Below are 14,793 nucleotides of genomic sequence, written 5' to 3' on the forward strand. Positions count from 1 at the left end.
CAAATGTGATTCCAGTCTGCGTGTGTTAACCCTGCAAATGTGTTATACTTTGCCAGACTGCCCGTCTCGCCATTATCGGAGGGACTACCCTAGAGGTGAGGGCAGTGGCGGCGCCAGAAATAATTTGTTGCAGTTGCTTAACAGTTGCTGTATGAATTCAAGAGGTTGCTGGTCAAAAAAAAAAACCTTGATCAAAACACCTGAATTTGGCAGAGGCATGGCCGGGAAGACCTTTTCGGCACGGGTTGGGGTGGTTGCGGTCCCGTACGAGGCAAGTTTACAGTACAGTAACAACACAGACTAATCGCACCACTGTGATTGAGTGTGATCGTATCATTTGACAGTTCAACGTGCGCTATCTTTCTCCCTCTCCCTCACACACGCACAGACATAAAGACGTAAAGACATAGAACAATATAGAGGAAGATCTTTAAGAAGGCCAACATGAAAATAGCCCAGCGGCATGTACACATTCACTGCTAGTCCAGGTGGCACTGCGGCCACACGACATATAACAAACAACATAGTTCTCTCAATCAACAGCCCGTCAGCAGTCCCCCAACTACAAGGTTAGCTGTCCTGTCAATAGTGGTGAATTGCACATCTCAGACCCACCGTCGCCACGGTACATTCCAAAGCATTCACATTAGTTGCGCGATACGTCTCAAATGTAGGCCTATGTGGAACATTAATACAATAGTTGCTATTATTGTTGATACTATTATACTTCATAATACTTCTATTAAGGGCGGATCATACCAGGCTACGATAAACCCATCCTTTGGCATGAGCCAAACCTAGAATCTAGTTCGACTTCAAAACAAAATCACATGGGCCCCAAGTCAATATGCTGCGACGGGCAAACTTAATAACCAAACGGCCTACCTTAAATCGATGTCTTGATCACAGGACGTCTTGCAATATTCCACTTTAATCCATACGGTTTAACACACCAACATTGCTAGCAAGCATGTGCTAACATTGTATTGCTAATTCAGAACTGTGTAGGCTACAATATTTTCTTCAGTTTCTTCAGACATTGCCCACATCCAAAATGTGTCATGTATAAATATATAAGCCTATGCTAATTATATTATTTTAACTAAAAGGAGGTACCGTATTACAACAAATTAATATATCAAGACACATCGTGTGATTCACAACACAAAATGAAAAAAGAACTGTTAGGAGATCTCGCGGGAGTAGACTGGATGACGATCAATCCTGTATTTAAACACCAACTAGTAGGTTTAGTTGAACTTATTTAATACCATTTTACGGAAAATGGCATTATTTCAAATATGTTGTTTGAGTTTGACAAAAAATCAGGGGTTGCTCTGGGGTTTCTGAGTAATTGCTTGGAGTTGCTATAGCAACGGCAAGCAACCGTTTGGCGCCGCCCCTGGGTGAGGGTCCGCCGGATGATGGCCAATTTGTTGACCAACGAACTGGCTTCAGGACTGAACTGGGCCGGAAAGAAACAGGGCAAGGAGCAGGCCAAACAGAAGCGGCCCTTTAAAGACTTGGCACTCTGCCGATCTATGTTTGGTAAGTCCTGCTACATTTTCAATCACCATGAGAATATTCTATGTCATGAAATTGTGGACACTTTCTTACCACGCGCCTGCCAGTGTGATGCTGCTAGCAAGCACGCTACGGCAGAGCGACTCCTCCGTTTTCAAACCAACTACTTTTTCAAACTTTCGATGCACGGCTATAACACTCTCGGCATGTTCCCTAGCATTTAAACATAAATACATAAACAGTTACACAACCACTGTTCGTACCTGTATAGAAAGTTGAAGTCCAAAGTTGAAATGGCAGAGGAGACGGCAAGCACGCTATTCCCCTACAGGCTGAACGAGGCAAAACAAAAGTAATCGAACACCATCTAGACTCGAGATTGAACTCAGAATGAGTTAACGTGCAGAATAACGTGCAGCGTCGGTAAAGAGCTTTAGCGCAATGATTGACATTACCCCGAATCAATGACCATTAGTGGGTGGGGGGGGGGGGCATACAGGGTGGCCAATCAGATTACAGGGGGGGCGGGTTGCCCCCCCGTGCCACCATGGAAGCCCCCCACTGGATATGTAGGCCTATAGAGTGGCGAAGTCACGCCCCTTCCGGTAGGGCTCATGGGACCTATGAGATCGAAAAATATGAATGGGTGTCAATGGAGAGAAAATAATTATTTTCTGGTCCCAGTCTTTATATGCCCTGGATTACACATATGTTGTTTGTGGATTTAAATGATAATTTTTCATGCAAAGAAAACTAAAAATGTTCGTGAAGAAGTTTGATAATTTTAGGTTTTATGTGAGGCCGCTTTGTGAACTACAGCTCTTCGCTGCTCTCGACGCATATGATATACGTCACCACACCCGCCCTTGGAACTCGGCACAGAGATTGCGATCTCTCTGCCCCACTTCACCGCTTTTTCCAAGGGGAGGATGAAAGCATCGAAAGAGGTGAAAACCATTATAAGTCGGGGCACATGCAGAGTTTCAGTTATGCCGATGGGAAGATTGTCGGTCTTCTCCACGCCAGTCGCAGGGAGCGTGACGTCACATACGAGCCGTGTAGTCTTTCTCGTTGTGTTTTCTCTACAGCCTTTATCTGAACAATTGCACCATAAACGGTCGAACTCTTTGCATGAAAAATTATCCTTTAAATCCACAAACAACATATGTGTAATCCAGGGCATATAAAGACCGGGACCAGAAAATAATTATTTTCTCTCCATTGACACCCATTCATATTTTTCGATCTCATAGGTCCCATGAGCCCTACCGGAAGGGGCGTGACTTCGCCACTCTATATCATTTTAAGAAAATGTCTCCTAGGCTGCCGAATTTGTTTAAAAGTGTGCATACATGTGGGAGTTCTGTTTAACTTTAAGGCTAATTTTTTGCATTGTGCTTGTATTCTGTTTTAGATGCTATTACACAGCAGCTCGGGACAGCCGCCGTCACCCAATACACTTTTGCCCAGGCTGTTCAAAAGTGGCTGCGCTATGCGCCAGACCGGGCAGGAGGGAGTGGAAGACGTGACGTCATGTAATCCTGTAATAAAATGTTGTTGTTTTTACCTTAAACAGTGTGGTGTGGTCCGTGTTTTAGGCTAGGCTATAGGCATACAAGCTTTCAAATTTTCCATAACTTTTTAACATCCTGGCTGTCGATAAAGCAGGATATTCATTATAGGCTATTTAATTTAGGGCATTACATTTTCGTATGCCTAGCAATCATAATAATTATTGAAATTCCATTGATATTACGTTGATCCTTAGTTCAGTTGAAATCTCAACATTGTTTCAATATTCCTGATAATTGAAATTCCATTGATATTACGTTGATCCTTAGTTCAGTTGAAATCTCAACATTGTTTCAATATTCCTGATAATTGAAATACCATTGAAATTCCGTTGATCTATGGATAGGATTTCAACGTTGTTTCAATATTAAAAAATGGTGCAAAATGATGTAGAATCAACATCAGAGTTCAGATGTTGATTCAATGATTTAATGTTGACAACGGAATGTTGATTTAACATAGTTTCAATGATTGTTTGCTATCTGGGAAGCGAAGCAGGACAAGACAAACGAAAAGCGGGACACTGACACGATGAAGAGGGCAAAACGGAGTGCAGTGTGGAGCCACTTTAAGTTGGTTAATGACGACAAAGACGCCAAATGCACAATATGTGGAAATATTTTAAAGTCCAACAACTCCACGACTTCGTTGAATTACCACCTAAATGTGTCACATTCAGCCGTGCTAAAAGCAGCGAGTGGTTCTCAATCGCAGCCTACAATCACCACAGCGTTGGGACGAAGGGTATGTGACTCCACAAAAACAGAGGGCATTACCCAGCGGATCAGTAACATGGTTATTACAGACGTGCTGCCGATAAATGTTGTTGACGGACAGGGATTTCGAGAGGTAATAAAGTACATCGAGCCAAGGTACAATATCCCCTCTAGAACAACCATAAACACCCGCGTGGAAGGAAGCTACGCGAGGAAGAAGGCCGAGTTGAAAATAGGGATGATTTTGTTTTGTTTTACGAAGACACACCTCTATCATCAGGCAGCCTATATTTTAAGTTGACTAGACCTACGACAGTTCAGTCCTGGTTTTTGTTATTGTGATATTGTCCCATTTCCCAGTTTAAGGGGGATTATAATTGCTGTCAATAGTCCACATGTGACACCTTATTTACTTTTCAGAATTTATTTTATTATGAGACAGTGCACTAATTTATTTTCATGTTAAAGGTTGGGTATGGAATTCGCTTTTTTGGCCATTTTTGCAAAATTACTTGAAATCCTTATCATAACCCGCTTACAGCCACTGAGTTAGAAGTACTGACATGAAAATTAAACTTGTCAATCATCTGTGGAACGGACAGGGCTCGAAAAACTGCAGCCAATCATTTGCATTGCCACCGAGTTGCATTGGACAGTAAGTACGTCAATCAAACGGTCGTACTGCACTCCCCCGCGCCCCGCGCGCGACCCCTTCGTGCAGTACTCGTGACCCAGAGCAAGCTCCTGTTTGTTGTTATCCTGCGGTAGCTACTGGAACTAGTTAATCCACATTTGACCTAGCAGTAGAAGACGATTTCCATGGCAGACAAGACGCCACCATCCCCACCACCACCACCACCACCACCAGCAAAGAGAAGGAAAACTCTTTTTCAGAGAGTAATTGATAATAAAAACGCTGAAAGAGAAAAACTGAAATCAAGAATAATCCTAGGCGCTGCTTTCGAACGTTGGCGGCAACTGAAGGACGAGAAGGGTCTAAAAACCGATGCTTGTGTGGCGGTTGACCTAGTTTCAAAGTTTATACCGTTTATACTCGGTAATACCGGTGTTGAGACGAGTGTATTACTCGGTGTAAAATGTCCACACCGTGGCAACCCTAGTGAAAACCAGGACTTCCAATACAATTATATGAAACAAACATACATTTTCTAAAAATAGTAATGATTTATGTGACCGTTTAATGTAAAATAACCTTTTTTCAGCACTAGGTCATATGAGCATTAAATAAATGCTGCGTCTCAAAATGCCTTGGACAGCAGCGAGGATGACTCGCTTTGCCACGGGCCGAAACAGTTCGGAGCGACCACAGCCAGAGCGAACACAGCGGGGCAGAGGAGTGTCAGGAATAGTCTTTGGTGTACACATCAGTACGGCCTATTTGCACTACTGTTTAGTGGCAATGCAGTGTTTTATTCTATGCCTTTTTATTTTCGTATATTATTTCAATGAATACAATTTATTTATTCTTAAAAACAAGATCTGGTCTTCAAATCTTTTTTCCAAATATAGGTCGTCTTACAATGGGGTTTGTGTTTATATTCGGACCAATACGGTACAGCGGGCGCTCACATGACGTTAAGCATTTCCTGGTGCATAATGTGACGCTTCAGAACCTAAAATCCCGTTTCTCCCCGTTGACACGACAACACATAACCGGCGTTTTCAGAAATCTCCACTTTGGCCGGAGTTTTTAGAAATGATCGTTTTCTGTGATAAGACAGGGCCTCGGACAGGGGGTGTTGCAGCACCCCCAGCACCCCTACTTCCCGCGGTACTGGGTGCAACTTACAGCTGAATGTAGTGCCATGTTGTTAAACGAAAACCTACGCTAGCCTGGCTCGCTCTCGCGCATCTCTGTTCGCGCTCGTGCATGATTGCGCGTCCAGGTACTTGGAATGGGTGGAGTCAGAGTCAGCGTTGAAGGAGAGGGGGTAGGACCATTTGAGTTGTGTATTTTCAAAATCTGCTGGTGTTTCGCAAATCCCATACCCAACCTTTAAATGTTCCAATGTAATATTTAGATTTTGGTCGATTTGGTTTGTTATGCTACCAAAATGAATAAATCTTTGATTAAGGAATATGATTAGCATTTTTTCTTTATCATAAGGAAGATAGCATTTTATGTTACGTATAGAGTAGATGGAACCTATTCAGAACGAAATTCAGCTTCTCCGAAAAATTGCCGCTTATCAAGCAATCGATCATCGATCGATATCGATTAATGAATTACTCGATAATTTGCATCCCTAATCGGGGTGTTTTGGTCCAGAACTGGTACACCAACCATGAACTATTTGAAGTCGTATACTCGCCATTTCTAAACCCTATAGAATTTATTTTTTCGTCTTGAAGATGGCTTGTATATGACCGCCAACCACATGCCCCAACCCGGTATCACGCGATTGCATGCTCCTGTGCGCGAACGTTAATCTATTGAAGCGTGTTCCAGAGCACGATAGTCCGACTTTTTGCCTGCTACACAGAACGAAATGTAAACCAATGCATTCTGAATGGGAGTGTTGTAAGACCATTAACGTGCTCCACAAAACGGTACGAGAGAGAGAAAGAGAGAGAGAGAGGCTTCAGAAAGGGTGTGCGCAGATAGTACAGTGCACCCTAGTTATGTTTATGCCAAAACCACAAATGCTATATATATATATATATATTAGGGCTGTAACGATACACAAATTCACGATTCGGTTTGTATCACGATTTTTGACCCACGGTTCGATACATCCCACGATTCTTTTAAATTTAAAAAGCATTTTATTTAAACAACACTTAAATACCAATTATCTTAATGTAACATTTAATAACAAATAATTTGGAACACTGAACAGATTTGAACCGAAAGAATACTATTAAAGTATAGCTAAATTAATAAAGAAATAACCAAAGATTGCAGTTGGAGGATGCTTTTTGCTGGTAGGCATAATAGGGCCCCTTTAACTGTTTGGTTGGTTTATTCAAATATCCTTATTAGCGCTTCTTATTAGGCTATGTAGCTTAAATAATGACATAATCAGGCCGTATAGAATGTAACATGTTTAATAGCCTAACTTTCAATAGATGAGGAAAAACATGAACGTCGCAATAACGAGGCATAGTGTTACGAGTAGCATATGTGTGTGCGGGAGAATGGCAGTGTGCGTATGCGTGCGTATGCGTGTGTGAGTGACGTCAGCGAGTGAGTGGACGACCGAGGACAGCGAGCGGTAGCGCGTGTGTCTCGTGAAGAAGCGAACGAGTCCGGTAGAATAAAGTACCCATCCTGTCAATAATCGGTGGGCGCTTCATTCCGACCTGTAAGCAGACAAACTGCCAGTCAAATCACACAAAACAATAGAGACAGGATCACACAGGCAATTTTTTTCGCGCTTGGCCCACTCTGGATAAATGTCGTTCATATCGTGTGTTTATCGCGCTAGCCAGCTGACTTTGTTACTGTTAACATGGATCAAGACCGCAAATATCTAAAAACTGGACGTTTTCAGAGGCAGGAGACAACCTACGCAGAGCACTGCTGTGTCCCCCACTGTACAGCGTCAGCAAAATTCAACGGGGTATTAAGTTTTCATGGCTTTCCGAGCCAAACTGACGTGAGGAGGCAATGGATTGTGAACATACGCCGGGATGCATATGTCATCACCACTCACTCCAAGGTCTGTAGCAGACACTTTAGTCCCGACAAGTTGATAGAGCCAACTACTCCTCAGGGTCGAAGGAGACTGGCAAAAGGTGCCGTACCAACCCTTTTTGAGTGGAACCAATATACGGTCGCAACCCCAAGGCGCGGCGTGTGGGATAGAGTGGATCGGTTCGTCGAGGCTGCCCCTCCGGGAGATGAAGTTGATCAACGTTTTGAAGATCACGACTACTGCTCTGTCCCAGAACCGGCTGCCATGGATATGGCCGCATCCGCTGCTGAAAGCGTCACAAATGAAGTAGAGGAGCTGAGAAAGGAGCTACATGAGTTACGTCTCCAGCGAGATTTTGGACTGCAACGGTTTGCTGGCTCCGACGCAGACATACGATTTTACACAAGGTAAGTCATTTCCATTTTTTGTATTAGCCTATGTGATATTAGCTTTGTCCCTAAGTGACGGGGATATGTGCCATGCAGGGACAATAGCTTTATGTTACAGATTAATTTATAGTACTGTACCAAATTACTTCTTAATAGGTCTATGTGAATGATAAATAGCACACAAGTAGTGTCATGTTGAGAGATGGTGTAATTCAGGACAGGAGTTGGGAATGTCCATGTCTTATCAGAATTTATATATTTTAATGTGAAGGCATCAATAGTTCAGAAAAAAAACATTTATAATACAGATTTGTGTAAAGACTTACAGAGACGTGTTGCCAGTTAAAGTCTACAAAAGTTTATTTTTAAATAGTTGAAAGTCATTAGTTATTATATGAGAGGAAAATGGGAGCACTGAAGCGACAGCGCCAGAATGTGACCGTCTCCAGCTCCACCAATGCTGGTCCTAGAACAAAAATACTATTAAACAATTGTAAAAATTTATGAATTGATCAGGTAACACCCTACTTATCTGCATGCAAGTGCACAGCAAACCACCAAACAGCGCCTCCCAATGATACAGCCCCGACAGGAACACTACTCTAAAAAGAAAGAGCACAGAGACCACATTAGGGCATTGGATATCCAGACACATCAGGTTGTCTTATAGGAAGTTGGGGCAGTTATTAAAATGCACCCAAAGAGGAAACTAAACAAACCTGTCAGCCGGGTGCCAGGGATTAGTTACGGTACCATCCGGTAGAGCAACCGTTGCGTACTGGCCCAAGTCACAATACAGGTTAAAGTGAGGTGACTGAGGCTGAAACAGGTATATGGGAGAAATACAGGTCACCCTGCCACACACACACACACACGCATATATATATGAGATAAAATCGTAATCTTAGTAGTTACTGTTGACATTATTTTGGTAACAATGTATACTTTTGAAGATTTTAAACATTTTTATGTGGTGTCTTTTGTGAATAGATTTGCCAGCTATGACCACCTGATGGCATTTTGGTCTTTGATCGAGCCTTGTCTATACAAGATGGTCCGTGTCTCCAGAGCCAAATCAGCTGCCCAGAAAAACGAAGAAGTGGTCGCACCTGCACGTGCATCAACGGTACTTTATAAGTAGTTACAGATGTAATTATACGTGATTTCATTGCATTTGTATTTGTTTGAGCTATCCTTTTTTTATTTTCCTCTCAGAGACAGCTGCTCCAGCCCATAGATGAGCTCTTTCTTTTTCTTAACTATCTTTCGGCTGGATTGAAGGAGAGAGACCTGGCAAATCGCTTTAGAATTCACCAGTCCACTGTGAGCCGCATCATTGCCACATGGACTTGTTTTCTGGCCACAGCACTAGGGTCTATTTGTATTTGGCTCACACCTGCAGAGGTACAGGCTTACCTCCCGGAGGAATTCCGTGATTACCCGGACACCCAGGTAATTCTTGATTGCACCGAGCTTAGATGCCAAACCCCATCCTCACCCCTCCTTCAAAGTGAGATGTACTCTACGTACAAATCCCACTGCACCATGAAAGGCTTGGTTGGCATAGCCCCACATGGTGCAGTGACATTCATTTCCGCATTGTATGGTGGCTCAGTTAGCGACAAGGAAATGTTCAAACAGTCAGGAATCGCTGAGTTGCTGACCGAAAACATGGCCGTTATGGTCGATAAAGGCTTCGTAATCAGTGATTGCTGCAAAAGCAAAGTTTACTGCCCACCCTTTCTGTCAAAGAACAAACAGATGCCAGCATGCCAGGTGAAGGAGACACAGGCCATAGCCAGATTGCGGGTGCACGTAGAGCGTGTCATTCGGAGGATAAAGGAGAACCGGCTTTTTGATGGCACCATCACCCTGTCAAATGCGTACAATATCAATGAAATATTTGCAGTTGCCTGTCTGCTGTCAAATTACCAAAACAAGGCACTCGTCAAAAAATGGGTTAAGTGATTAAATAAAGAGAATATTATTGCCTTTCATGAAATGCAGTAGATCTGTCTGCTAGGATGTAAGTAAAGATTGACTGTTTAAATGTTCAGAACACTTGGATTACGTGCAGTTAATGTTTGGATTTTCATATGCATTTGATTTCCCATTTTACAAAAAGAAATAATAATGCAATTGCTGAGAAAAAAAAATATTTATGGTGATTACATGGTCTCATTGACATTTCCAGGAAGAAACTGGACTTCTGGTTGTTTGGTTGACGGTGAGTTGCTGGCCAACGTGAGGTAAGACTGCTGGTGAAGGTGAGATGAGACTGCTTGTGAGTTAACAGATTTTACAGGGTAATGTTTTTTAAATTTTCTTAAGACGCAGGTAGCTAGGCATGTAATGGTAGAAAAAGAAATGATCTGCCTTTTCTCGAATTGCGCTCTGCACTTCTGGCTCAACATAGATTCTCTGCACTACGTAGTCTTCCTGCGCCCACACAACAAAGTCGCACCACTGCATTCCAGTTATGAGCAGCTGGCCTTGGACTTGCCAATAATATGAGCTCTTTTTAAGTTGTGGCGAACCACCCTCCATTTTCAAATATTTGCAGTCCACAAAGTTGTGGACATTGGGGCATTTAAATTCAACAAGGCCAAATTGAGGGTATTCGTTGGGATCAAAAACAATTCCATCCGGGGAGGAAGCAAGCCAGGGGGTAGACGGGTGAATGACAAGACCACAGGATGAGAAGTTGACGTTCATCAGCTGACTGTACTCAGCGGCTACTTCAGGCTCCATCTCAGCACCTCTCCTCATGTCTGCTGTCTGCCGTGTGCCCTTAATTATGCGCTCGGCTAATGCCTCTGCAGAGCTCTGGCCTCTGACATGGCACACCTCACGAAACCTAGAGGTGGTCACTCTAGGTCGGCGGAGCAGGTGCCACTCGGTGCAGGAGCTTTGCTCACGTGTAGCCTCCTCAATTTTGTGGGCCATTGCCATGGTGACAGAAAGACTTTGCAGGTTTAGCAGCTCTTCTTCTGAGCACACAAATGGACATTGGGACGGTAAGATGTCATAACCCTCCAGAGGCAGACGGGGTGTTGGTGGTGTATTGTGGTGGGGTGTGATAAAGCGGGATTTCACAGGAGGCTGCTGATAAGACAACATGCTACCCTTCTGCACTAACCCAAAGGCTGTTTCTACCATGGGCTTGCCAGGTCCCATGTTCATTGTAGAAGCAAGAGGCTTGTCCTCCAGGTTAAATTTTGCATAGGCCTCCTCTACGCGAAGTAGGCAGGGATCTGGCAATTCTCCAACCATGCCTCTGTAGAATCCACTCCTACAAAGAAATTAACAAATTGCAACATGTATTTGCAACACAGGGAACTACATTTAACAAAGCCAATTACCTAACTCCAGTCTGGACCATCCGATTTGGGACAGGTTTGGTAAAAACCATGGCATTTACTGGTCCAGGCTTTACTCCCTGAGAAAATAAATGTTCGATGGAGGGGTCACTTTAAATCAAGACTATTAAAAAATGTAATTAAGGTTTAACTTACCATTGTTCGCGGCTTGTGCCATTGCTGCTCCGACTCCGTACAGCTATGCACAGGGGGCACGACAGGAAGCTTCAACGATGAATAGTGTGCTGTCTGAAACAATAATGCTGCTAAATGGTTGCACAGAACAGTGCCAGCCACACAGGAGCAGTGGTGGTGACTTAACATCACTGGGGATGAATCACAAAGCTTGATCTAAGAGAAAAAGGTAAATCATTAGAAATTATAACTTCAGCATCATGGGTGTAAAAAAACAATTGGTTCTTATGAAGGTAAGCACTTGAACTGTGCTAGAAAAAGCCTACCATCCTGAATGCTTACTGTTATATTCTCTCCCTCTTAAAATAAATATGTGTTTGTTTTTAAAGCGGACTCCAAGAATCACAATTATTCCACTGTACCTGTACTTCTGCTTTGCAAACGACAATAAATATCTTGAATATTGAAAAGTTGTAGTCTTGTACTCATTACCTTGACTAAATTAAATTGTGTGCAGAAAAAAGGGAGGCATGAAAAACATTCAAGTTGGTGGCCCTTGAGGACTACACTTGGCTACTGCTCAACCGAACAAACCCCACTGAACAGGGATGAACACAGCATCCTGCCTACACTCAAACTGTGTGGTGCCTCGCTCTTCCTCATCGACCTGTAGCACAAGGCTCTCACGCTGACCTGCCCTGTCAGCTTGTCTTTATTGGACACTGAATGAAATAACATACAAATTCATTAAGCTTCAAATTGGACTACATGGAAAGTAAGGTTAGGTAGCTACCTAACCTTACTTTTGTATACACAAAACTGTGGCTATAAATTAAACAAATATTACTCAACACAACAGGCAAAAAAATCAAGGCTGGTATAAAACACTGGTTAAGAAATCTTGTTAGAATTTGCTGTTACTGCATCGTAATACACCTTAGAAAGTGACAGTTAACTGACAGACTAGCCTTTGACAGTAGCTACTAGCTAGCGTCTGTTAGAAGTAGTTTTCTTACCTTCGTAGCTGTGAATATAGGTCGCAGCATACAGCCTAAACCCCTTCTCCAATTTGCTGGTCGGAGTTTTTGTTTCCCGACATAAACGATGCACATCTGTGATGTTTATTGCCGGCAGCTCCTGTAAACACCGGGTGTAGAACGTTGCCATCTTGGAACCGGAAGCTGATGAGCTGTATTACGGCGAATCAGGAAGTGTTTGTGCAAGTAGCCTATTTGACCGAAGAGTTAGAAAGGGCATATCGCGCTTCTGCCTTCTCACACCGCGAGACAGGTTTGTGGCTTTGAGTATCGCGATTTTCGGTTTGATACGCGTATCGTTACAGCCCTAATATATATATATATATATATATATATATATATATATATATATATATATATATATATATATATATATATATATATATATATATATATATATTGCCTATATACAGGGACGTGCACAGGAATTTTGAGGGGCAGTTGCTCTGACCTGGAAAAAAAGGGCACCCCCCCCCCCCAAAAAAACAAAACTCACAGGCTATATGAAGGACTGAGAATAACAGGGTCTTTATAATATATTAATACAAATAAGTAAAACACTGAAATAACTACTACTAACGATAATGCAGAAAAACATGATTTGAAGAAGAAGAACATAACATGAACACAAACATAATTAAACAACATCCTATCAAGTCACTGATAAGTTTCTCCAAATTGACATTTTAAAAATGCAAAACTTCAAAAGAGAAGCCTTCAGAACCTCTTCTTTGTCGATTGGTATGTCCTTCTCTATGGACAGCAGGAGGAGGTCAGACAGCCGCTCTTGACCACACTGATTTCGGATTTCGGAGCACATCACTACCCTGTAGTGATGTGCTCCTCTTTGCTGCCTCCTTTAGTTGTCTCTCTCTCTCCTGAATCCTCCTCTTTTCATTGGGCATTTCGGCTTCACTTAACAATAACAAACAATACCCAAAATAGTGATAAGATTTAGGCATGAACCATTTTGAATGAAAGAATTCATGTGATGCATTACTTCCATCATTTATTCTTCTTGTTAAAACGAAATGTTAGAAACTAACTATCAGCAGACATGTAGCTTAGTTTGCCTACCAAAAAATGTGATAACGGGCTGCTTGTCTGCAAGCTAGCTAGCTGTCTGATTATTTAGGCTAAACGGTACGTGGCAAACTGAGCCTGGATTTATGAAGATTGTAATTCATTTCATAAAACGTGATGATGATTATTTGTTTGTTATACATCTCAAATTCACCTTTTCCGAGAACATCAAGGCAGTCGTCTCACAGGTGCCGGTGTTCCGGTCGCGTGCAGCGCTGCAGCTACGTAAAGCAGCTTTCACACGCCGCACGGAAACTCGCCGCCTCCATTCATTTAAATGGGGGAAGCCTATATATATATAGCCTATATATATAATTAGGCTATAATTATATTATTTAGCGTGTAATGAGACAATCTATAGCCAAATTGTCGAAGATGCCCGAGAATCTCCGGGGATAACAGCATGGGAAATCGGCGAATCAGACCCATGAACCTATAAAGAAAGACGTCATCTCAAGCGGGAGAGAACGTTTCCGGTGCTGGTTTGTGTCACGTAAGTACAGGGCTCTCATGTCTCATGCATTCGGCGTGAGACACACGCAATTCAACCCATGCTCACGCTCGAACCTGGTCTCACGAAAATATGTGACACTGTCACGTTATTTAATCTATTGAAACGTGATCAGGGACACGTAGGCCTATTTTCTAAATTTTGTATTTCAATTGGAAGTAGGCTATTTGTCGTGTCACTAAGCATGACTTCCAAACTAAGGTTCTGTCCGGGAGCGTTCTCCCTAATGTCACTTATGGAGCTCCGTACAGATCATTCATTGTTGAAAATTGTCTGATAACTAACAAATGACAGCTTTTGGCCACCCGTTTCTACTTAAAATTGTCTGTGATAACTAACAATATGACAGCTTTTGGCCACCCGTTTCTACTTTCACCTTTGATACTGAGAAATTGTGACAATACACGGATATATTAAATGCAGGTGTGCTGCTCTGTAGGCAAACCGCGAAGGAAAAAAGGGTAGCTGCATCTGTTCTTTTTAGAATTGTATGTCTTGATGTTTATTTTATCTAGCCATCTATTCTCTTGTTTTTGGCTATGTGAATGAACGTCCGCGTCGATGCCTCGATCGCAAGTCCAGTGTCGCGAGCGGACGTTGCCATGACATCTAGAAATCATACCGTATTTAATGTAGTGGTTGTAGTGAGTGTAACATAATTCACCGACAGTATTTTGTTATGCGTTGTTCTTTCAATTGTGTTAGGCAGTGGCGATTTTAGCCTGAAATTTCTGGTGGGGCAAATTTATGTGTCATATTACGTCACAAAAATAGAGGTAGCTGATTATTATAACAGTAGGCCTACGTA

At 42.5% G+C, this 14,793-nt stretch overlaps 1 protein-coding gene across 1 annotated transcript; it reads left to right on the plus strand.

Moving 5' to 3' along the window:
* Nucleotides 1–7,251: 7,251 nt before the first annotated feature.
* Nucleotides 7,252–10,369, plus strand: LOC132459211 (uncharacterized). The gene is made up of 2 exons (XM_060053609.1): nucleotides 7,252–8,986; nucleotides 9,076–10,369. Exons 1-2 carry the CDS (start codon nucleotides 8,798–8,800, stop codon nucleotides 9,826–9,828), a joined length of 942 nt encoding a protein of 313 aa, XP_059909592.1. The 5' UTR covers nucleotides 7,252–8,797; the 3' UTR covers nucleotides 9,829–10,369.
* Nucleotides 10,370–14,793: the final 4,424 nt, after the last annotated feature.

The sequence above is a fragment of the Gadus macrocephalus genome, chromosome 6 (assembly GCF_031168955.1).
Source record: "Gadus macrocephalus chromosome 6, ASM3116895v1".
In the NCBI taxonomy this organism is placed as follows: Eukaryota; Metazoa; Chordata; class Actinopteri; order Gadiformes; family Gadidae; genus Gadus; species Gadus macrocephalus.